At 49.9% G+C, this 25,390-nt stretch overlaps 1 protein-coding gene across 1 annotated transcript in view; it reads right to left on the bottom strand.

The window, feature by feature from the left end:
* EXOC4 (exocyst complex component 4) overlaps positions 1-25,390 on the bottom strand; it is a 794,454-nt gene that overhangs the window by 109,325 nt on the left and 659,739 nt on the right. Inside the window, exons 12-14 of the mRNA XM_060246011.1 lie at positions 19,326-19,462; positions 5,719-5,874; positions 1,836-2,014 (exon numbers count right to left, since the gene is read on the bottom strand). Coding sequence (XP_060101994.1) covers positions 1,836-2,014; positions 5,719-5,874; positions 19,326-19,462 — 472 coding nt within the window. The remainder of the gene's footprint in view (positions 1-1,835; positions 2,015-5,718; positions 5,875-19,325; positions 19,463-25,390) is intronic.

Here is a 25,390-nt window from a genome sequence, read left to right as displayed (position 1 = left end):
TAATATCCATTTGCATGAAGCCCATTGTTTGAGAGGCTACTTGCAGATACACTCTGAGTGGCCGCCCTTGCTGAGCCAGCCGATTCATTAATATCCATTTGCATGAAGCCCATTGTTGGAGAGGCTCCTTTCAGCTACACTCTGAGTGGCCGCCCTTGCTGAGCCAGCTAATTAGGTAAAATCCATTTGAATGAAGCCATGCAAACGATGGTTCTGAGCATCTGTTTTTCTATTGGGTTGTTTATTGCTGGAGGTTTGTTTTGGGTGGGATTTCTGTGTATATAGCTGCGGCTTGCCTCGTGTGTTCTCAGTTGGGTTTTCGCTAATAAAAGAGCTATGCTGGAATCACTATAGTGTCTGACCTGCTATTTTTTAGGTGGTGGGGTCTGGCAGTGGGGGACTCTCATTTCCACCAGGGGACTGGCAACGCTAGGCCAGTCAGTTCCTCTGGAGGTCCAACAACAGGACATAGAGGGCTGAGGCCTTCCCTCGATGTTGCCTCCTGGCACTGGGATTCAGAAGTTGACTGCCTCTGAACGTGGACGTGTGGGGAATCAAACCCGGTTCTCCCAGAAAAGAGTCCGCACACTTAACCATGACACCAAACTGGCTCCTTTGTTCTCATTCGTCCTGACAATAAGCTTGCAAGGTAGGATAAGATACAGTAGATGGCCAAGTGAGAAGATGCACAAATCAAACAAGACAAGTTTGTTTCTTGACAAGAAGTGGAAGGGACTTGCAGACTGTAGCATAGGTTAACCAATCTTGCTTAACGTAAGAGCCAGATAGATTAAACGTCAGATGGTTGACAGCCACGAGGCGTGAGCATTTCCCAGAAGCTGATCTTTCAAGGACAGCTCTGGGAGAGCGATGTCTGATCCAAGGCCATCCCAGCAGCTGCAAGTCGAGGAGCGGGGAATCAAACCTGGTTCTCCCAGAGGCCGTACACTTAACTATTACACCAAACTGGATCATTTGTGCTGGTTAATGCCCATTTGTGCTGGTTAAAGGGTCGCACAGACTGATCCAGTAAGCCAGGGGTCATAAGAACATAACATAAGAGAAGCCATGTTGGATCAGGCCAATGGCCCATCCAGTCCAACCCTCTGTGTCACACAGTGGCCAAAAAATCCCCAAGTGCAGTCAGGGGGTCCATCAATGGGGCCAGGACACTAGAAGGCCTCCCACTGTTGCCCCCCAAGCACCAAGAATACAGAGCATTACTGCCCCAGACAGAGAGTTCCATCTATAAGAACATAAGAGAAGCCATGTTGGATCAGGTCAAAGCCCCATCCAGTCCAACACTCTGTGTCACACAGTGGCCAAAAAAAAAGGAGGTTCACAAGTGCGGCTAGAAGCCCTTCCACTTTGCCCCCCCCCCCCCAAGCACCAAGAATACAGAGCATCACTGCCTTAGACAATTCCAATAATATGCTGTGGCTAACAGCCACTGATGGACCTCTGCTTCATATTTTTATCCAAACCTCTCTTGAATCTGGCTATGCTTGCAGCTACTACCACATCCTGTGCCAAGTGTTTTTAGAAAGTGAGAAGGGGAGGTGGGCTTTTGCCCAACAAGGCTTCTGAGAGAGCACTGGAGATTTGATTGGCCATGCGAATTCTAAAATAGATTGTTTTGATAGCAGCTGCCACCACCTCTCAAGGATTTTCAGTGACGATGGCCATTTTGTGGCTGGCTCCGCCTCTCGCAGCAGCCATTTTGAGGCTGAGCTCACAACGCATGCCATAATTCCAAAGGTGCTTGCAGGCTCAAAAAGGCTGCAGATTCCCACGGTAAGGTCAACCTCCTACCTGTTTCTCTTGAGACTACTCACTCTGTGCCGTTGGGAGGTTGGAGAAGGCAGCCTTCATACGGCTGGAGAGCCACTCCAAGCTTTCGTGCATGTTGGCCAAGGCTTTCAGGTCACTGACGTCGCGCAGAATCTCTTGCTGGGGAATCAGTTTATCTCCCAGGTTCCCGATCAGGACTTCAGACTCCTTGCCAAAGGCAGTCCTAGAAGAAGGAGAATGAAATTAACAACCACAACAATAGTATACCCTACCAATACAGCTGCAGAACGGCTTCTTTGGTTACTTCTGTTCACTGCGGGAAGTGTCATGTGGCCAAATCTTAGCCCATGCTGGTCCCACAACACTTCCTTTCAGCCCATGCTTGTCCCACAAATATTTTCTCAGAAATCAATCTGGATGTACTCTCTCACAATACAAGAACTCAGGGGCACTCAATGAAATTAATGAGCGGAAGGCTTAGAATAGAGAAAAGGAAGCACTTTTTCAACCCAAAGAGTCATTAACATGTGGAATTTAGCCTCAGAGGAAGTGGTAATGGCTACAAACACAGACAGCTTCAAGTGGAGGTTGGATAAACATCTGGAGCAGAGGTGCATCAGCGGCTATTAGCCACAGCGTATTGATGGAACTCTCTGTCTGGGGCAAGTGATGGTGCTTGGGAGGGGCAACAGGGTGAGGGCTTCTAGTGTCCTGGCCCCACTGGTGGACCTCCTGATAATGCCTGTTTTTTTTTGGCCACTGTGTGACACAGAGTGTTGGACTAGGTCGGTCATTGGTCTGATCCAACGTGGCTTCTCTTCTGTTCTTATGTGACACAGAATGTTGGACTGGATGGGCCATTGGCCTGATCCAACATGGCTTCTCTTATGTTCTTATGTGACACAGAGTGTTGGACTGGATGGGCCATTGGCCTGATGCAACATGGCTTCTCTTATGTGACATAGAATGTTGGAATGGATGGGCCACTGGCCTGATCCAACATGGCTTCTCTTATGTTCTTATGTGACACAGAGTGCTGGACTGGATGGGCCACTCTTAGGTTCATTTGGTGGGTGATCTTGGGCCAACCATAAACTCTTTCTCTCTCTGACTCCTCACAGGGTTCTTTTGAGGATAAAATCCAAGAGACAAGAATGATGTATATTACTTTGAGCCAGAAGGAAGGAAAGACAGGATAACGATATATTGATATATACACATGGGATAGAGAAGGTAGAGGAAGAAGTCCTTATCTCCCTTTCTCACAATACAAGAATACCCTCCATGAAATTGCTGAGCAGTCGGGTTAGAACGGATAAAAGGAAGTCCTCCTTCACCCAAAGGGTGATTAGCACATGGTATTCACTGCCACAGGAGGTGGCGGCGGCTACAAGCATAGAGAGCTTCAAGAGGGGATTGAATAAACATATGGAACAGAGGTCCACTAGTGGCTATTAGCGATAAGATAGAGATGGAACTCTCTGTCTGGGGCAGGGATGCTCTGCATTCTTGGTGCTTGGGAGGCAGCAGTCGGAGGGCTTCTAGTGTCCTGGCCCCGCTGGTGGACCTCCTGAGGGCACCTGGGTTTCAGCCACTGTGTAACAAAGAGTGTTGGACTGGAGGGACCATTGGCCAGACCCATGTCTTCTCTTATGTCTGGGGCAGTGATGCTCTATATTCTTGGTGCTTGGGGAGGGGGGTACAACAGTGGGAGGGCTTCTAGTGTTCTGGTCCCTCTCCTGATGGCCCGTGGATTTTGGCCATTGTATGAACAGTGTTTGATTGGATGGGCCATTGGCTTGATCCAACATGGCTTCTCTTATGTTCTTATGTACTTTTATGCATAATTCATGCCCAACTTCACCCTTTAGCATGTGAAGGAGCTTGATCAATTTCTACAGACTGGTTCCGGACAACATAGGAAGGATGAGAATTCCTTAACATCATTTTCCTAATGGATTTCGGTAAGCTGCGGTAACAGGCCTCTCATTTATCAACAGGGGTTTTCTACAGCAGCTCGGCGGCTCACAAAAAAGCTTTTCCGGCTGTCCCTGGAGGTAGGGGGTGGGGAGATGGCTGGACAAAGAAGGCCGGCCAAATTGATCTAAAGGTCAGGCGGTCAAACACTGACTCATCAGGCTAAAGTAACACACGTTATTAAGTACGCTACAATGCCCAAAGGGAACATTCCGGTCATTGAAATCTACTTCCCGGTAACAAGCAACCCTGAGATTATTTGTCCTATATGTCAGGGGTGGCCAACAGTAGCTCTCCAGATGTTTTTTTTTGCCTACAACTTCCATCAGCCCCAGCCAGCATGGCCAATGTAGGCAAAAAACATCTAGAGAGCTACCGTTGGCCACCCTTGCTATGCGTTCAATGAATCTGTTGGCTCTATAAGCACCACTGGTTAAGACCCAATAAAGGCAAGATATCCAGGTTATGGCATTGCAAAGGGTCTCAGGAAGAAGAAGAAGAAGATAAGAGAAGCCATGTTGGGTCAGGCCAATGGCCCATCCAGTCCAACACTTTGTGTCACATAAGAACATAAGAGAAGCCATGTTGAGTCAGGCCAATGGCCCATCCAGTCCAACACTTTGTGTCACATAAGAACATAAGAGAAGCCATGTTGGAGCAGGCCAATGGCCCATCCAGTCCAACGCTTTGTGTCACATAAGAACATAAGAGAAGCCATGTTGGATCAGGCCAATGGCCCATCCAGTCCAACACTTTGTGTCACATAAGAACATAAGAGAAGCCATGTTGGGTCAGGCCAATGGCCCATCCAGTCCAATGCTCTGTGTCACATAAGAGAAGCCATGTTGGGTCAGGCCAATGGCCCATCCAGTCCAATGCTCTGTGTCACATAAGAACATAAGAGAAGCCATGTTGGGTCAGGCCAATGGCCCATCCAGTCCAATGCTCTGTGTCACATAAGAACATAAGAGAAGCCATGTTGGATCAGGCCAATGGCCCATCCAGTCCAACATTTTGTGTCACATAAGAACATAAGAGAAGCCATGTTGGATCAGGCCAATGGCCCATCCAGTCCAACATTTTGTGTCACATAAGAACATAAGAGAAGCCATGTTGGATCAGGCCAATGGCCCATCCAGTCCAACACTTTGTGTCACATAAGAACATAAGAGAAGCCATGTTGGGTCAGGCCAATGGCCCATCCAGTCCAACACTTTGTGTCACATAAGAACATAAGAGAAGCCATGTTGGAGCAGGCCAATGGCCCATCCAGTCCAACGCTCTGTGTCACATAAGAACATAAGAGAAGCCATGTTGGATCAGGTCAATGGCCCATCCAGTCCAACACTTTGTGTCACGCAGTGGCCAAACAACCCAGGTGCCATCAGGAGAGGGGCCAGAACTCCGGAAGCCCTCCCGCTGTTGTCCCCCCAAACACCAAGATTACAGAGCATGCCTGCCCCAGACAGAGAGTTCCATCAATACTCTGCGGCTAATAGCCACTGATGGACCTCTGCTCCAGATGCTTATTCAATCCCCTCTTGAAGATGCCATCAGAAGGTCCACCAGTGGGGCCAGGGCACTAGAAGCCCTCCCTCCGTGCCCCCCCACCAAGCACCAAGTATAAAGAGCATCACTGCCCCAGACAGAGAGTTCCAACAATACGCTGTTGGAACTCTCTGAAGAGGAGGAGGAGATTGGATTTACATCCCACTCTTCACTTGGCATCTCAGAGTGGCTTACAATCACCTTCCCTTCCTCTCCCGACAGCAGACACCCTTTGAGGCAGCTGGAGTTGAGAGAGCTCTGATAGAACCATGAGAGAGAGCTCTGAGAGAACCCAAGGTCATCCAGCTGGCTGCACGTGGAGGAGTGGGGAATCAAACCCGGTTCTCTGGATCAGAGTCCCCCGCTCTTAGCTACTCCACAAACTGGCTCTTCCGAACTTACCTTATGAAGTCTTCTTCCTCCTCCCTCTTGGGTCTCAGCTGCTTGGGCTGGGCCATGTTGATCCAGTTGGGAAGCGACTTCAGGAGGCGGCTGATGTCGTCATCCTTCGCCCACGACGCGCTGATCACCAGCTTCTCGTCAGACTGGGCAATGCTCCTAGAGACAATCGGCGACGGCGACGTTAGGAAGCAGCAGGCCGGATTGGCCAGGGACGGACTTCCTGATCCCTTAACGCTCCGGCTCACATTCCAAACACAACGACCGATTTCCCACTAGCCTTCTCCGCGGGGCTTCCGTCAGATTCCCCGATGCCGCAACTTGTGCCTCCTCTTTTGCGCAGCAAACAAGATCCTCTAAAAACCGGTTTCTCTCTGCCGCGCGAAAAAGGCAAAGCGAATTGCAGCTCCAGGGCAGATAGCGTGAAATCCGACGGAAGCCCCTCGGAGAAGAGGAGCGTGAGAGCGGCAGAAGGCGAGTGGGGAATCGGTCAGTTTCTTCCCGCACAGAGTTATGTGTCCCGACTACAAACACGTGGGCCACCTCAGACCCTCCACGGTTGGGACTTTCAGAAGCAACTTTGCTGCTGAGAATTAGTCATGGTGGAAAGGAACAGAACGGAGAGGGAAATTGCTGAATTGCAAATTGTTAGGAAACTTGGAACAAACACCTCCCCAGGACTGAACAGGGATAGTGGGTTTTTTATCATTACATATGCTAAACCCACTTTCACCAAGTATGACTATATCTCCACAGCATTCCAATGTATTTCTCTTTCAGAATAGTGTAGCAGACTAATGTTTTTTGTACTGACATACTCAAACAGGGATACTGGCTTTTTTTATCTCATTCCATATACAAATCCATCTTCCGCTCTATTTTAATATGTTCTTTTTTTTTTCTAATGGCAAACGAGAATGATGTTTATATGTGTGTCACGTGTTTAAGTCAAAACTCTGAGAAACCTATGTCCTCATTTTAGCCCAGGATGTAAATGGGAGCACGGAGGAGAGACGAAGCCACAACAGAAAGAAAGAACTCTCCATGTAGAATGCAATTTTAACTTGCGGTGAATAATAAGTATCAAAATACAAAACAAATTACTATCAGTACATATCACCAAGTTAAAACCTAATAAGCTGCTCAATGCTCCTACTGTCCTTATGTGGCTGAAAGCCACTAAATACATTCAGTCCAGTATTAAAAATAGGTGGTCCAACGGAGAACCAGTCCGCTTTGCAAGCCATTTCGGATCTCAAATCCTTCTTCTAGGGACCATTTTTATGAGTATTGTGCAGTTTTTTCCAGGTCCAGTAATGCCAAATGAATTCCTAGCTTTCTCTAATTAGCACGCATAATAACGGAACGTCATAGTAAGTACTATCCTTATCAGCAACGCAGGCGTCCCATTTTACACGGAGAGTTCTTCCTTGTTGTTGCGTCTCATTTTAACCCCGAGCAGACTCTTATTTATTGCAGGATACTTAATGAAGCTCAATCTGCTATTCTGATGTTTATTACTGTTTTTAGTTGTTTTAGCCCAGCGGACACAGGCTGGCAGTTGCTACGCCCTGGACTTGTGATTCTTTTAATCTGCTAAGGGAACACGAAAGATGACGTTCCGAAGAAAACTTTGTCGGTCTTAAAAGTGCCGCTTGACTCCTGCTTTGTTCAGCTTGCTAAAGCGGTTTTGTAGTACACTTCTCCTTTTCTCACAACGCAAGAACTCGTGAGTGCTCAATGAAATTAAGGAACGGTAGGGCTTAGGAGGGAGAAAAGGATGTACAAACTGGCAGTAACTGACCAGGAGAGAGATCCAAGTGGACATCCGTGTTGGTCTGAAGCAACAGAACAAAGCAGTGGACAAGTTTCACCTTTAAGACCGACCAAGTTTTATTCAGAATGTACGCTTTGGTATGCCCTTAAGCAGACTTCATCAGGCAAAATGGAGATCTTGGAGTTGTGATAACTCATTGAAAAAGATAAATGCTATGCTGGGGTTATTAAGAAGGGGACTGAAAACGAATCAGCCCGTGTCATAATGTCCCTTCGTAACAACAAATAACCTCAGAGCTAGCACTACAGGAAAAAGCTCTTTGTACTGTGTTTGGTACATAATTTTCATTTTCTCACATGAAAGGTTACTATGTTCTTTTAAAATATGTCGCTTGTAGCTGTTTATCCATTCTTCTTAATAAAATATTTTTGTTTTTTAAAAAATACATTTATATTATTGTTAAAAAAATCTACAGTGCGGCCTCGTTTGGAATACTGTGTACAGTCCTGGCCATATCACGCCCCGCCTCCTCCGGTGGCCCCACCGTGCGGACAGCCATTGCTTGGTTGCCCGGGGGCCTTCCCTTTTGGCAGATGGGGTGACCAGGTTAACTGAAACTGGCCCCTAGCTGTTGCACTGCCTTCCCTCCCTGTATACTTTCACTGCTCCCTCTCTCCCCGCTCCCCTGCTTTCTCCTTTCTCTCCCTGCACTGCCTTCCTTCCCTGTATACTTTCCCCGCTCCCTCTCTCCCCTGCCTTCTCCTTTCTCTCCCTGCACTGCCTTCCCTCCCTGTATACTTGCACCACTCCCTCTCTCCCCACTCCCCTGCTTTCTCCTTTCTCTCCCTGCACTGCCTTCCCTCCCTGTATACTTTCCCCGCTCCCCTGCCTTCTCCTTTCTCTCCCTGCACTGCCTTCCTTCCCTGTATACTTTCCCCACTTCCTCTCTCCCCTGCCTTCTCCTTTCTCTCCCTGCACTGCCTTCCCTCCCTGTATACTTGCACCGCTCCCTCTCTCCCCGCTCCCCTGCTTTCTCCTTTCTCTCCCTGCACTGCCTTCCCTCCCTGTATACTTTCCCCGCTCCCCTGCCTTCTCCTTTCTCTCCCTGCACTGCCTTCCTTCCCTGTATACTTTCCCTGCTCCCTCTCTCCCCTGCCTTCTCCTTTCTCTCCCTGCACTGCCTTCCCTCCCTGTATACTTGCACCGCACCCTCTCTCCCCGCTCCCCTGCTTTCTCCTTTCTCTCCCTGCACTGCCTTCCCTCCCTGTATACTTTCCCCGCTCCCCTGCCTTCTCCTTTCTCTCCCTGCACTGCCTTCCCTCCCTGTATACTTTCCCCACTCCCCTTTCTCCTTTCTCTCCCTGCACTGCCTTCCCTCCCTGTATACTTTCCCCACTCTCCTTTCTCTCCCTGCACTGCCTTCCCTCCCTGTATATTTTCCCCGCTCCCTCTCTCCCCTGCCTTCTCCTTTCTCTCCCTGCACTGCCTTCCCTCCCTCCCTGTATACTTTCCCTGCTCCCTCTCTCCCCTGCCTTCTCCTTTCTCTCCCTGCACTGCCTTCCCTCCCTCCCTGTATACTTTCCCCGCTCCCTCTCTCCCTGCACCCCTGCTTTCTCCTTTGTCCCACCCCCCTCATAAGAGGGAAGGACACTCAGGTCTCATAGGGTGGGGCTGGGTGAGCTTCCGGTTTGGCTGGTGCAGGGCTGTGTTGTCTCCATCTTGCAGCAGAGGCCCACAGGGCCTGCCATGATTTCAGGCCATGGGGCAGCCAGCACAGGGATTGTTGGCCTCTTTGGGAGGCTGGCGGGGCTCGCTGAGGCTGGTGGAGGTCTTTGGCAGCTGCGTGGAGTCACCGTTGCAGTGTAGTGGGCCACCCGGACCTGCGGCCATGCCCAGAGGCCTGGAGCCACTCCTTGCGTGCCCCAGGGTGTGGGGCTGCCTGGCGTCTCCCATTGGCTGAGCCAGCTCTTTGGTAGGCCCGGGGATTGGTGACGAGGGGCCAGTACCGGTCGGGACAGGCCACCACACCTCAAAAAAGATATCTAGCATTGGCAAAGGTGCAGAAGGCAGCAACTAGAATGATTAAGGGGATGGATCACCTTCCCTACGAAGAAAAATGAAATAGGTTAAGGCTCCTTAGCTTGGAGAAGTGACAACTGACTGGTGACATGACAGAGGTTTACAAAACTATGAATGAGACAGAGAAGGTGAATTCTTGGTGCATGGGGAGGGTGATAGTGGGAGGGTTTCTGGAGTTCTAGCTCTGCTGATGGACCTCCTGATGGCACCTGTGTTTTCGCCACTGTGTGACAAAGAGTGTTGGAGTGGATGGGCCACTGGCCTGATCCAACATGGTTTCTCTTATGTTCTTATAGAAAAGAGTAGGAGTCCAGTAGCACCTTAAAGACTAACAAAATTGTGGCAGGGTAGATGACTGGGGAAGTCGATGGCAAACCACCTCGTAAAAAGTCTGCCAAGAAAAACGTCCATGATGTGATGTCACCCCATGGGTCAGTAATGACTCGGCACTTGCACCGTTACTTTTTTGTGAGCTTTCGTAAGTTACTGCTCACCTTTTCAGATACCTCAAGAAAGCTCACACTATGCCACAAATTTTGCTAGTCTTTAATAAGAACATAAGAGAAGCCATGATGGATCAGGCCAGTGGCCCACCCAGTCCAACACTCTGTGTCACATAAGAACAGAAGAGAAGCCATGTTGGATCAGGCCACTGGACCAATCCAGTCCAACACTCTGTGTCACATAAGAAGTAAGAGAAGCCATGCTGGTCAGGCCAAGACCCATCCAGTCCAACCCTCTGTGTCACACAGTGGCCAAAAAACCCAGGTGCCATCAGGAGGTCCATCAGTGGGGCCAGGACACTAGAAGCCCTCCCACTGTGCCCCCTCCCAAGCACCAAGAATACAGAGCATCACTGCCCCAGACACAAGAACATAAGAGGAAGCCATGTTGGATCAGGCCAATGGCCTGTCCAGTCCAACACTGTGGTCACACAGTGGCCAAAAAAACCCAGGTGCCATCAGGAGGTCCATCAGTGGACCCAGGACACTAGAAGTCCTCCCACTGTTGCCCCTCACAAGCACCAAGAATACAGAGCATCACTTGCCCCAGACAGAGAGTTCCAACAATATGTTAATGGCCACTGATGAATGTCTGGTCCATATGTTGATCCAACCCCCTCTTGAAGCTGCTATGCTTGCAGCTGCCACCACCTCTTGTGGCAGTGAATTATGGTGTTCCTGGACTCTGTCCCTTTCCTACTGCTACAGACAGACTAACACGGCTACGCATCATGATCTACCTTACGTTCTTCCTAACCGGCTGGCTCAATGAGCAGATCCCTTTTCCCCATTTCTGGAGCCGTGTTAAGTTTCATCCACCAAAGAAGCAGAACGAAGAGAGTCTGATTTTCAAAATGCCGCAGGATCTCAGAGCCTAAATCTCCATTTCATCCTTTGCCACTCTCCGGAACAATTTGCTTTTTCCCATTTTCTAAACTATCAACCTTTCAGCCGTACCGGGGAGAAAAAAAGGGGGGAAATTAATGCAAAATCAAAAAGGGGAGAAAAATGGAGAGAAAAAACCCTCAAAACCAAAAACGCCTGGAACAACAAATAACCCCAGAGCTTGCGCTGTAGAAAATCCAAAGGATCCTCGTCGTACGCTCTGTTAAAACAGTATCAGAAAATTGTAGCCATTTGAGATGGAAGAGACCGATGGGGCCATTTCCACTCATTTCCTCGTCAACGAAAGGCCGGTTTGCTAGGCTACGTTCACCAGTATACTTAGACTACTCAAGTCTGAAATGACAACAGAGACGAGGCTGTGTGACTTCTCCGGGCGTCTATTTCACAGTCTAACAAATACAACCATTTCCCTTCCCCGTACTGCGGTTCAGAGATGTATTCTCGGGTTTGTTTTGCCCTGTGCGCCTGCTGGACATGAACTTTTGCGACGCAGCGTTCCTGGTTTCGAAGATGATCTAATCGTTCAAGAAAGGAGAGATTCAAAAGCAAGGACAGGAAAGAGACCCCTGGAAGGGGGCTGATACCAAACAGATGCTCCGTAATGGCGGTGCTATTTATGCGGCTATCGTCTCCACCTGATTTGGACACTGCTTTCCTGCACTGCTCCGAGCAATTTGCTCAATGAGGGAAGCTGCACGACGGTCCCGCTTTCTGCCGGCGCACTGCGGTCTACGTCGTGCAAGCCGATTTGTGTAGGGACTGCGAGGAGTGTGAGTCCTGCTGTGTGGTGCGTAATTGATCTTTTGGTCCTCCCAAGTTGCATTCGGAGCATCATAAGGGGTAGTGAAAACTGGTCTTCAAGGCTCAGGAGGGTCTTCAAGGGGTGGGCTGGAGATTTCCAGGAATTACAACCAGTCTCCAGATGGCATTCCCCTGGAGAAAACAGCCTCTTTGGAAGTTGGGATATATGGCATTCTACCCTGCTGGCATCCCGCCCTATCTCCAGTCAAAAGATCTGGCAGTGGGTGCTGTGAAAGACCTCTCAGCCTGAGACCCTGGAAAGCCACATCCTGTCTAAGTAGACAATGCTGATGGACCAAGAGTCTGCCTCAGTAGAAGGCAGCTTCATGTATGTTCCTGGTCATGCTGTCCTACATCTCTATGGTTGTTGCACAGGGGTAAATACTGCAATGCATTGGATAGGGCCTGTGGGGTGGGTCTTTCCCATTTCTTCAGTAGCCTCCCTCCCACATGGTACTTAAAGGACAGTCACCAACGAGCACGCCATACGCCATCATTTGATGGCTACCGTCCATCAAATATACTGCTAGACCAAACCAGGACAGCCAGTGCTGATCAGAGTACACAAGATAGAAAGTAGAAGGGCACTTCTTTTTCTTTGGGCCTTCTATGTGGAAGGGCCATGACTCAGAGACAGAGGATCTGCTTGGCATGCAGAAGGTCCCAAGTTCAATCCCTGGTATCCCCAGATAAAAGGACCAGGCAGGAGGTGATGGGAAAGACCTCTGCCTGAGACCCTGGAGAACCATGAAGTGGGGCCATGGCTGAGTGGAAGAGCTTCTGCTTGGAATGCAGAAGGTCCCAAGTTCAATCCCTGGTATCTCCAGATAAAAGGACCAGGCAGGAGATGATGGGAAAGACCTCTGCCTGAGACCCTAGAGTGGGGCTGTGGCTGAGTGGAAGAGCTTCTGCTTGGCATGCTGAAGGTCCCAAGTTCAATCCCTGGTATCTCCAGATAAACGGACCAGGCAGGAGATGATGGGAAAGACCTCTGCCTGAGACCCTGGGGAACCATGAAGTGGGGCCGTGGCTCAGTGGAAGAGCTTCTGCTTGGCATGCAGAAGGTCCCAAGTTCAATCCCTGGTATCTCCAGATAAAAGGTCCAGGCAGGAGGTTATGGGAAAGATCTCAGCCTGAGAGACCCTGAAGAGTGGCCGCTAGTCTGAGCAGACAATACTGACCTTATGTTGATGAAGGCTTTTACGGCTGGAGTCCATTGGTTGTTGTAGATTTCCCAGGCTGTGTGCCTGTGGTCTTGGCATTGTGAGACCTGACGTTTCACCGGCAACTGTGACTGGCATCCTCAGAGTTCTCTCTGACCCAAAGAGAACTCCAGTTTTCTGGGTTACACCTCTGAGGATGCCAGTCACAGTTGCCGGCGAAATGTCAGGTCTCACAATGCCAAGACCACAGTCACCAAGCCTGGGAAATCTACAACAACCAACACTGATCTTGATAAAGAAAAAGATATTGGATTTATATTCTGCCCTCCACTCTGAATCTCAGAGCAGTTCACAGTCTCTTTTATCTTCCTCCCCCACAAAAGACACCCTGTGAGGTGGGTGGGGCTGAGAGAGCTCTCCCAGAACCTGCCCTTTCAAGGACAGCTCTACAAGAGCTGTGGCAGACCCAAGGCCATTCCAGCAGCTGCAAGTGGAGGAGTGGGGGAATCAAACCCGGTTCTCCCAGATAAGAGAGCTATGGCTGACCCAAGGCCATTCCAGCAGCTGCAAGTGGAGGAGTGGGGGAATCAAACCCGGTTCTCCCAGATAAGAGCCTGCAAGGTTAACCACTACACCAGGGGTGGCCAACGGTAGCTCTCCAGATGTTTTTGCCTACAACTCCCATCAGCCCCAGCCAGCATGGCCAATGGCTGGGGCTGATGAGAATTGTCGGCAAAAAAAATCTGGAGAGCTACTGTTGGCCACCTCTACACTACACCAAACTGGCTTTCAAGGATCTGGTTCCGTGTAAGGCAGTTTTGCATAAGAACATAAGAGAAGCCATGTTGGATCAGGCCAATGGCCCATCCAGTCCAACACTCTGTGTCACACAGTGGCCAAAAAACCAGGTGGCATCAGGAAGTCCATCAGTGGGGCCAGGACACTAGAAGTTCTCTCACTGTTGCCCCCCCCCCCCCGTCCCAAGCACCAAGAATATAGAGCATCACTGCCCCAAAAGAAGTAGATGATGTGAAAGACACCCTTGATGGTCACTACCAGCCTGAGTAAAAAATACTGACGTTGATGGATTAATGGTCTGATTCAGTCTAAGGAAGCTTACATGTGTTCATGTGAACATCTCAAAGAATGGTTGTAAGGAAAGATGAGGTCAGCCCTTACATGTAAGCCTCAAGTTCCTCCCAGGAAAGGTGAGAAAAAAAAATGTGATGAATGAATACGGGCACTGTTCTTGCATCAGGTGCAACAAGGGTGTTATGTCTTGCATTTAAGTCTTGATGTACAACACAGCGAACGCTACAGAGGCGACCAGGGGAAACCCACTGGTCCCCGGATGTAGCTCGCCAATACGCCCCGCCAATCAAGATCTGTGGCGGGAAGTTTAACTGGCCAGGATTGGACCTGGCCAGACGGAGGGTTGTTCCGAGGCATGTATATAATCGGGACCCGGCCCGCGTTTCTCTCTCTTGTGATGTACTCGCCAATAAAGCATGTTGCCTTCAACACGTCTCGTCACTCAGTACATTACAAAGGGCATCCACGCGTGCAGTTTCAGTACCCCTAAGAAAGGTCAACAGCATTTGGACACGATCCATGGTGTAACACATAGTAGCAGACTGAAAGGAGGCTCCGTTTAACTCTATTTACTTAATTTAAGGGAAGGAAGGGAACTTCGCGCGTTCTTTTTTCATCTTTCCTTCTGACACTGCAGATGTGGAAAGATGGTGCTAAGGGGGACAGCGCGGTGGAGAGCCCTGAGATGCTGACGGCCGTAACAAGAAATAACTGGCATCGGCACGCAGCCTGGGCCCCTCCCCCAATCCCCAGCAACCAGCTCTGCAATCCCCCCCCCCCCCCCCCCGTTCCAGTAATGGGGTTAATCATTACCACCAGCCTGACAATCTAATAATTAGTTCCTGGCTCAATGGGCCACAGAAAGAGCCATCTGCGGTGTTGTGATCTATCAGGCTCCGGGGGGCGGGTGGGGGGTGGAGGTGGCAGTGGAGGGGGGGGGCAGAAAGGAGGTCTAACATATGAACAGGTGACAGGGCTTTGTGGCAAATGGCCCCTTGGCTTCCTCCACGGCTCAGCGGCTTCCGCACAGGAGACATCTGCTCGAGGCAGCAGAGTGCAACCAGACCGTCACAGCTTCCAAAATCCAAATAGTCCTGCTAGGGCTGCTAATAGTCCCTGAAAATAGCACAGCTGCTTGGATCCTGGCTTTGGGGGAAATGGCTGCAGTCTGTGGGGTGGGGGAGAGCAAACAGAGGCGCAGATATTTAGCCACAAAGGCATTCCGCCATCAGTGGTCCAGATTCTCCATTTTCAAATTCAGCAGGTTGTTGGGGTTTTTTTTATTTGAATGTGGGGCAATCTGCATTTTTGTATTTGTACCTTAGGAGCCCTGAGGCACAGAGTGGGAAGCTGCAGTCCCGCGGTCCAAGCTCTGCTCACAACCGGAATTCGATCCCTGCGGAAGCTCAGTTCAGGTAGCCGGCTCAAGGTTGACTTAGCCCTCCACCCTTCTGAGGTTGGTAAAATGAGTACCCAGCTTACTGGGAGGGGGAAATGAAGATGACTGGGGAAAGCAAGGGCAAGCCACCCCATAAAAAATGCCAAGAAAACGTTGTGATGTGATGTCATCTCATGGGTCGCTAACAACTTGGTGCTTGTACTGGGGACTACCTTTACCTTTCTTTATTTGTACCCAGCTTTTCGCCTCCATTGGGAACCAAAGCAGCTTAGAATGTCACTCTCGCCGCCTCTGTTTCCCCATAACAACAACCCTGTGAGGGAGGCCAGGCTGAGAGTTTGCGATGAAAGGTCACCCAGCAGACTTCCACGGCCAAAGTGGAGATCTGAGCTCTGGTCTCCTTGAGCCTAGTTTGCCACTCTGCCCACTATGCCACACTGGCTCACCTGCTCTGGTTCAAAAGCGTAATGGTTTCTTTTTTACTACCACCCTCTTAGTTTCCAGACAGGCGCAGTTCTCCTTGTTTCTTTAAAGTTCCCTAAATAGACCTAGCCACAAAAGCTTATTATTTGACTTCCACACAAAGGAATTATTCCTCTTTCTTGCTACTTGGGCTAATGATTTCCACACAAAAGAATTATTCTTCTCACTTCCCACTTAGGCTAATGGCTTCTGGCCAAAGGAATTATTCCCCTCAAATGCCACTTGGGCTAGTGACTTCCACCTAAAGGAATTATTCCCCTCACTTGTCACTTAATGACTTCCATACAAGAATTATTGCCCTCACTTGTCACAAAAGTTAATGACTTCCACACAAATGAATTCTTCCGCTCACTTGCCACCTGGGTGAGTGACTTCCACCCAAAGGAATTATTCCTCTCACGTGACACTTGGGTGAAAGATTTCCAGACAAGGATTATTGCCCTCACTTGCCACATAAATTAATGTCTTCCACCGAAAGGAATTATTCCCCTCACTTGCCACTTAATGACTTCCACACAAGTACTGCCCTCACTTGTCACATAAGTTAATGACTTCTGCACAAATGAATTATTCCCCTCACTTGCCACTTGGACTAGTGACTTCCACCCAAAGGAATTATTCCCCTCACGTGACACTTGGGTGAAAGATTTCCACACAAGGATTATTGCCCTCACTTGTCGCATAAGTTAATGACTTCCACCCAAAGGAATTATTCCCTCACTTGCCACTTAATAACTTCCACAAAAGAATTATTGCCCTCACTTGCCACAAAAGTTAATGACTTCCACACAAATGAATTCTTCCCCTCACTTGCCACCTGGGCTAGTGACTTCCACCCAAAGGAATTATTCCCCTCACGTGACACTTGGGTGAAAGATTTCCACACAAGGATTATTGCCCTCACTTGTCACATAAGTTAATGACTTCCACCCAAAGGAGTTATTCCCCTCACTTGCCACTTAATGACTTCCACACAAGTATTGCCCTCACTTGTCACATAAGTGAATGACTCCTGCACAAATGAATTATTCCCCTCACTTGCCACTAAGGCTAATGACTTCCACACATATGAACTTTAGCCCTCACTTGCCACAGGGCCATGACACAAGGAACACAGACGTCCTCTCACCCTCCACAGCACCTCACTCAATCCCCACACCTGCTCAACTCCCTCTTTCCCTCTGCTCACCCCAACCCATTTGAATTGATCGGTCAACTCCCCCTCCTCAAATACAACTCCTATCCAATCACACTTCATTTACGCATTCAGCCCTCCTCTTTCTTACCTGAAAGGCCTCCCCTTTAAACCACAGCAAAACATGCATAGAAAAGCTCTTCTTAAATTGCAGAAAGAAAAGACATACAGAATCTTTCAACAGCCAAACACCACAGTATTCATGTTTGTCCTGTCTTCCCCGAGACATACAGAGCTCGTCGAACTTTGCTTGCCCCGTGACACTCTTCCCTATTAGGCGCATGGCAGGACAATTTCAACTTGTGTCGGGCCTTTGCCAAGAGGATCCAAGAGCAACACAGTTCGTTTCCTCTCTCTTTTTGTTTCCGTCTGCTGCCGCCAGGGACCAGCCATTGAAATCAAGGCTGCCCTAATTACAGCCCAGCAGGTGCCATGCTTGGGAGTGCCAGCAGAGAAGAAAGAATCCTGAGAAAATCCAACGAGAGCAAGGGTGTCAAACTCATTTGTTATGAGGGCCGGATCCGACATAAATGAGACCTTGTTGGGCTGGGCCATGTCAGGCTGGGCCATGTGCGTATCTATTTAAGATCAGGTAGCAGAGATATAAACTTTATAAAGGACACAGACAAATACAATTAAAGGGGTTTTTTTTTTAGTTAAAATAAAACACGCTTAAAACACTAGCACTCATTGGTCTTAAAGGTGCTTTCTTTGTATCTCTCCCATGCGATCCAGGGAACTGGGCAAAGGAAGCTCCGGCTCTATTTCTCCCTCCCCAGGTAGCCAGGAGAGGGAGGAGCCTCAGCCAATAGAAGGAAGAGAGGTTTGGTTCAGTAGCTCTGCTGGGCAATTGAGAGAGCCTGGCAAAGCAAGCTCTCCCTCCCCTCTCCCTCCCCAAGGAAGGAGCCTCAGACAATGGAGAAAATAGAGACTTTGCTATGTAGTTCCTGTGCAACTGAGCAAGCCTTGCAAAGCAAGCTGAGATGCAGAAGGAAGCAAGAGAGAGGGAGAAGGAAGCAGACGGCAGCCAGTTGCTCGGGGGCCTGATAGGAGCCCTCCAAAGGCCTGATTCGCCCTATGTTTGACACCCTTGAACTTATATCTCTTTATGGGGCAGAAACCTTGGTTCTCTATGCTCCACTTGTCTTTCCCTGCTCTCTGTTTGTTGCTCAATGTGGACTGAATTACAGCACTAGCGGCTGGATGATGCTCTATCCTGTGATGGCGAAAACTGGACAAGGATCAGCAGCACAGTCTTCCTTCCTCCTGGCCACTGGACATTCCCTTCCTCTAATACCAAAACTCACCACCTTGGGTAAGGGATCTCTGCTGCTGCCTCCTTTCCTGCAGCCTCTTCCAGAGAGAATGCACCCTGCCTGTGCTTGGCCCTTTTATGCTTTCCTCCCAGGGTCCCGCCCTTCTCTAGGCCAGTTTTCCCTCCAAAATCTTGCCACTCAATCATAAGGACAGAAGGGATACTGGGAGATGTAGGCATTCAGTAATAACTCCTAGGCAGGCTTCTCTGGAGCCTATAGGCCTCACTAGGCCCAGGATCATGACACCCCACCACACCGAACTTCAGAAAGCTCAAACAGGCACTCTCTCAAATTACAAAACTTAAAATGATTTTGCCTCCTCTCTTGGGGAACACTGATCCAGCCAGAGTTACTCAAAACTTGACTTTTCACACTACCGCCTAGGGTTGCCAATCCCCAGATGGGGGCAGGGGATCCCCCAATTTGGAGCCTCTCCTCCCTCTTTAGGGTCATCAGAAAGCAGAGGGGGGAAGTCTGTTGGGCACTCCATTATTCCCTATGGAGACCGAATCCCATAGGGTATAATGGAGAATTGATCTGCGGGTATCTGGAGCTCTGGGGGGGGGGCTGTTTTTTGAGGTAGAGGCACCTAAGTTTCAGCATAGCATCCAACGCCTCTCCCCAAAATACCTTCCAAGTATCAAAAGGATTGGACCAGAGGGTCCAATTCTATGAGCCCCCAAAGAAGGTGCCCCTATCCTTCATTCTTTCCAGTGGAGGGAAGGCATTTAAAAGGTGTGCGGTCCCTTTAAACGTGATGGCCAGAACACCCTTTGGAGTTCAATGATGCTTGCCGCAGCCTTGCTCCTGGCTCCACCCCCAAGGTCTCCTGGCTCCACCCCCAAAGTTCCCAGACATTTCTTGAATTGGACTTGGCAACCCTACCACTGTCTTACCTGTAGGCCTGAGTGCAGGTGTCCTTATACTCCTGCAGCTTGACGCACACCATGTTGAGGAACTGGTCGGAATAGGCACTAAGGTCGTGCATCAGATTCATGAGGTCCTGGACTGTTTTTTCCACAATCACAGTGCTCTGGGAAACACAAAGAAACAAGCACGTTTCACAACTCACGGCCGTGCGTCCAAGCTGGGGAAAGTAGAGTCCTAGTTTCCTCAAGTTTAACAGACAAACAAACAATACAAATAATGTCACTTAAATATGCTGATTTGGTGCATTCATTCATTCATTCATTCATTCATTCATTCATTCATTCATTCATTCATTTCTGGCTGTCAAGTTACAGCTGACTTAGGGTGACATCATGGAGTTCAAGATCTTCAGAGGTGGCTTGCCGTTGCCTGCCTCTGCGTTGCAACTTTGGTATTCCTCGGAGGCAGGGGTCGTTGTGTAGAAAAATAGCTGGTGGAGCCCATTAGCATAACTCATTAGCATATGCTGCTCCCCCCTTCACCAGCTGAAAGCAACCTGACTCAAGAAAGGAGAGCCCCGGGCGAGCGAGGCCTGCTTAGGCTGGCTAGAGATCCAGCCAGCCCAAGAACGTCTCGCTCACCTGAGGCTCTCCTTACCATCCCCCCTCCGCCGCAGTCAGAAGGCCAGCAAGCCACCTGCTGCCCAAAATCACATAAGAAGTGGAGAAAGGGTGGTGCGGACTTCTCCAGGGGTTCATGAAGGCTGATGGGGGTGTGGCAAACCTCCTGGTGGCTGGCTGGCTGCCCGCTCTCCTAATTCAGGGATTGTTATGTAGCTGCACCTACTATTCAGTGGGCAAGGTAAGTGGAGAGGAGTCTCAGAATGGTCACAATCTCTTTTACCTCCCCCCCCCCCCCGCACAATAGACACGCTGTGAGGAGGAGAAGGGGGGAGGAGGAAGAAGACGCTGTGAGGAGGAGAGGAGGAGGAGGAGGAAGAAGATATTGGACTTATATCCTGCCCTATACTCTGAATCTCAGAGTCTCAGAGATGTCACAATCTCCTTTACCTTCCCCCTCCCCCAACAACAGACACCCTGTGACATGGGTGGCGCTGAGAGACCTCTTGCAGCTGCTGCCCTTCCAAGGACAACTCCTACGAGAGCTATGGCTGACCCGAGGCCATTCCAGCAGGTGCGAGTGGAGGAGTGGGGAATCAAACCCAGTTCTTCCAGAGAAGAGTCTGCACACTTAACCACTACAGCACACTGGCTCTCTAAGAAGGGGAGAAAGGGATTGCCCAGAAGTGGAGAAAGGATTGCCCAGGTGGGGGCAGGAGATTCCCCAGTTGGAGTCATTGGCTCATCCAGTACAACACTCTGGGTTACACAATGGCCAAAACCCAGGTGCCCTCAGGAGGTCCACCAGCAGGGCCATAAGAACATAAGAGAAGCCATGTTGGATCAGGCCAATGGCCCATCCAGTCCAACACTCTGTGTCACATAAGAACATAAGAGAAGCCATGTTGGATCAGGCCAATGGCCCATCCAGTCCAACACTCTGTGTCACGTAAGAACAGAAGAGAAGCCATGTTGGATCAGGCCAATGGCCCATCCAGTCCAACACTCTGTGTCACATAAGAACAGAAGAGAAGCCATGTTGGATCAGGCCAATGGCCCATCCAGTCCAACACTCTGTGTCACGTAAGAACATAAGAGAAGCCATGTTGGATCAGGCCAATGGCCCATCCTGTCCAACACTCTGGGTTACACTGTGACCAAAACCCAGGTGCCCTCAGGAAGTCCACCAGTGGGGCCATAAGATCATAAGAGAAGCCATGTTGGATCAGGCCAATGGCTCATCCAGTCCAACACTCTGGGTTACACAGTGGCCAAAACCCGGGTGCCCTCAGGAGGTCCACCAGCGGGGCCGTAAGAAAATAAGAGAAGCCATGTTGGATCACGCCAATGGCTCATCCAGTCCAACACTCCGGGTTACACGGCGGCCAAAACCCAGGTGCCCTCAGGAGGTCCAATAGCGGGAGGTTGACAATCCAGCTATCCTCTCATCCTGGCCACAACCAGCCTGTTGAAGCTGCTTCCAGGTCTGAAGCCATCCACATGTTGGATCAGGCCAATGGCCCATCCAGTCCAACACTCTGTGTCACGTAAGAACAGAAGAGAAGCCATGTTGGATCAGGCCAATGGCCCATCCAGTCCAACACTCTGTGTCACATAAGAACATAAGAGAAGCCATGTTGGATCAGGCCAATGGCCCATCCAGTCCAACACTCTGTGTCACGTAAGAACAGAAGAGAAGCCATGTTGGATCAGGCCAATGGCCCATCCAGTCCAACACTCTGTGTCACATAAGAACATAAGAGAAGCCATGTTGGATCAGGCCAATGGCCTATCCTGTCCAACACTCTGGGTTACACTGTGACCAAAACCCAGGTGCCCTCAGGAAGTCCACCAGTGGGGCCATAAGATCATAAGAGAAGCCATGTTGGATCAGGCCAATGGCTCATCCAGTCCAACACTCCGGGTTACACGGCGGCCAAAACCCGGGTGCCCTCAGGAGGTCCAATAGCGGGAGGTTGACAATCCAGCTATCCTCTCATCCTGGCCACAACCAGCCTGTTGAAGCTGCTTCCAGGTCTGAAGCCATCCCCAGACAGACCCTTCTAGCCTGCACAGGGTTATTCCGAAGGCCTCTTCTAAGACCGGCTTCTCTATAAGTATGGAATCCAAGTTGTTCAAGGGGGAGGGCACTGTTGTCGAATGAGATAGTGAAAACCTCCTCCCTCCCCTGCTCGCTGCAGTAATCCAGAAGGGGAGAGACGCCGCTGGAAACTTTTGCATTTGAGTTGCAAAATCTCATCAAAGGTAGAGGCCTCTCTGCTATCTGCGTTTCCCGACCCCCACCTCGGCTTCCTTCTGCACATTGATTTTAAGATTAAAGCTCTGCAGAAGGACCCAGATCCATAATCTCATTCCTGCAGATTTGCCTGTGAGTGACAGGAATCGATTCTCCTCTCCGACCTGCTAAAGAAGGAATCAGGAAGCCTCGCACCGGGCCCTGGCTGCAACTTCGCTCTTGGCATGTGCGGCACGTCACTCTGACGGAAGGCTGACAGTTGTCAAAGGCACTTTGCAGCAACCGCCCGGGCTGCGCCAAGATGGTGGTGAGATGCACTGCAGCTCTGGACCTGTGGCCTGACCCACCCCTGCCCCAGCTGGAGACGTCTCGGGGAGCAGCCCGATGGGGCATTGAGAAACATCCTGCCTCTGGGTTCTACCAGAGGGAGGGGCTGTGGCTCGATGGAGGAGCCTCTGCTTGGCACACAGAAGGTCCCAGGTTCAGTCCCCGGCACCTCCAGTTAGAAGGACCAAGCAGAAGGGGATGGGAAAGACCTCTGCCTGAGACCCTGGAAAGCCATGAAGTGGGGCTATGGCTCAGTGGCAGAGCATCTGCTCAGCATGCAGAAGGTCCCAGGTTCAATCCCCAGCTTCTCCAGTTAAAAGGACCAGGCAGTAGGTGATGGGAAAGACCTCATCCAGAGACCCTGGAGAGCCATGAATTGGGGCTGCGGCTCAGTGGCAGAGCCTCTGGTTGGCACACAGAAGGTCCCAGGTTCAGTCCCCGGCACCTCCAGTTAGAAGGACCAAACAGAAGGGGATGGGAAAGACCTCAGCCTGAAGTCCTGGAGACTTGCTGCCAGCCTTAGTAGGCAATACTGATCGTGATGGGTCAAGGCTCTGACTCAGTATAAGGCAGTGTGATATGTAAATATATGGCATGCAGAAGGTCCCAGGTTCAATCCCTGGCATTTCCAGTTAAAAGGACCAGGCAGGAGGCGATGGGAAAGACCTCAGCCTTGAGACTCTGGAGAGCCATGAAGTGGGGCTGTAGCTCAGTGGAAGAGCCTCTGCTCAGCATGCAGAAGGACCCAGGTTCAATCCTGGCATCTCCAGTTAAAAGGACCAGGCAGGAGGTGATGGGAAAAACCTCCACCTGAGGCCCTGGACAGCTACTGCCAGTCTGAGTAGGCAATATTGATTTTGATGGGTCAAGGCTCTGACTCAGTATAAGGCAGCATGATATGTACATATATGGCATGCAGAAGGTCCCAGGTTCAATACCCGGCTTCTGCAGTTAAAAAGGACCAGTCGGGAGGTGATGCGAAAGACCTCAGCCTGACAACTTAAACATAAGTATCTTAGAGAAGCCATGTTGGATCAGGCCAGTGGCCCACCCACTCCAACACTCTGTGTCACATAACAACATAAGAGAAGCCATGTTGGATCAGGCCAATGGCCCATCCAGTCCAACACTCTATGTCACATAAGAATATAAGAGAAGCCATGCTGGATCAGTCTAATGGCCCATCCAGTCCAACACTCTGTGTCACATAAGAACATAAGAGAAGCCATGTTGGATCAGGCCAGTGGCCCATCCAGTCCAACACTCTGCATCACAGAAGAACATAAGAGAAGCCATGTTGGATCAGGCTAATGGCCCATCCAGTTCAACACTCTGTGTCACATAAGAACAGAAGAGAAACCATGTTGGGTCAGGCCAATGGCCCATCCAGTCCAACACTCTGTGTCACATAAGAACATAAGAGAAGCCATGTTGGATCAGGCCAGTGGCCCCTCCAGTCCAACACTCTGTGTCACATAAGAACATAAGAGAAGCCATGTTGGATCAGGCCAATGGCCCCTCCAGTCCAACACTCTGTGTCACATAAGAACATAAGAGAAGCCATGTTGGATCAGGCCAATGGCCCCTCCAGTCCAACACTCTGTGTCACATAAGAACATAAGAGAAGCCATGTTGGATCAGGCCAGTGGCCCATCCAGCCCAACACTCTGTGTCACAGTAGCCAAAACCCAGGTGCCATCAGGTGGTCCACCAGTTAGGCCAGAACTCCAGAAGCCCTCCCACTGTTGCCCCCCAAGAACCAAAAATACAGAACATCACTGCCCCAGACACAGTGTTCCATCTATAAGAACATAAGAGAAGCCATGTTGGATCAGGTCAATGGTCCATTCAGTTCAACACTCTGTGTCACATAGTGGCCAAAACCCAGATACCACCCATAGGTCCAGCAGTGGGGCCAGAATTCCACTGTGCCCCCACTCCCAAGCACCATGAATACAGAGCATTACCGCCTCAGATTGCTCCATCTGTTTATCTGGTTCCCTCCTGAAGCTATCAGAGCTTGTAGCCACCACCTATTCCTGTGGCAGTGAATTCCGCATCTTAATTGCTCTTTGGATGAAGGACTTTTCTCTGTTCTAAGCCTTCAACGCATCCTGATTTCTCTTCTTGTGAAGACAACAGGGCTCTTGAAACTGCTCAACCTTTTCCGGCAGAACCATTTAACGCCTCAAGACAAACACCCAGCAGAGCGTTCACTGTGGTCGCTGAGGTAATTAGAGTTACCCAAATAGCACCATAGTGCCTTGAATGAAAGGCCCACTCTTATTTATATTTTAATCGTAAAGAAGATGGGGGCCCTGTGCGGTTGAAGTAACCGGGGACTCTAGCCAGAACATCTCCTGAGTTGCTTTTGTGCCAGGGGGGGCCAATGAAGAGACACACGGCACGGATCTTAATTCACAAGGGCAGCGGTTTGAGGGAAGCGGCACAAGCCATGGTAGGAGATGGTTCTTTGTCAGCAGTTAAGAATGCAAGTTGGAGACGGTTTTATTTAGGGTCACATTTGTAGGGTTGTCAGCTCCAGCTTGGGAAATTCCTGGAGATTTGGGAGGGGGTGGAGTCTGTAGAAGGAGGGGTTGGGGGAGGGGAGGGACTTCGACAGGATTTAACAGCAGAGGCCAACTTCCAAAGGGGCCATTTTCTCCAGGGAAACTGATTTCTGTTGCCAGGAAATCAGTTGGAATCCCAAGAGATTTCTATCCCCCCACCTTTCAAAGCCATCTAGGCTCAGTTTCCACGGGCGGTGCACAATTCAATTACTTGTTAAGAAGCAATACTCCCTCTAAAGCTGTGAAGTCTTGTGAACATATGAAGCTGCCTTCTACTGAATCAGACCCTCGGTCCATCAAAGTCAGTCTTGTCTACT

This window comes from Heteronotia binoei, chromosome 8 (assembly GCF_032191835.1).
Source record: "Heteronotia binoei isolate CCM8104 ecotype False Entrance Well chromosome 8, APGP_CSIRO_Hbin_v1, whole genome shotgun sequence".
Lineage (NCBI taxonomy): Eukaryota > Metazoa > Chordata > Lepidosauria > Squamata > Gekkonidae > Heteronotia > Heteronotia binoei.
Note: the sequence above shows the minus strand (reverse complement) of the source record. Positions and strands in the feature narration are given on the sequence as shown.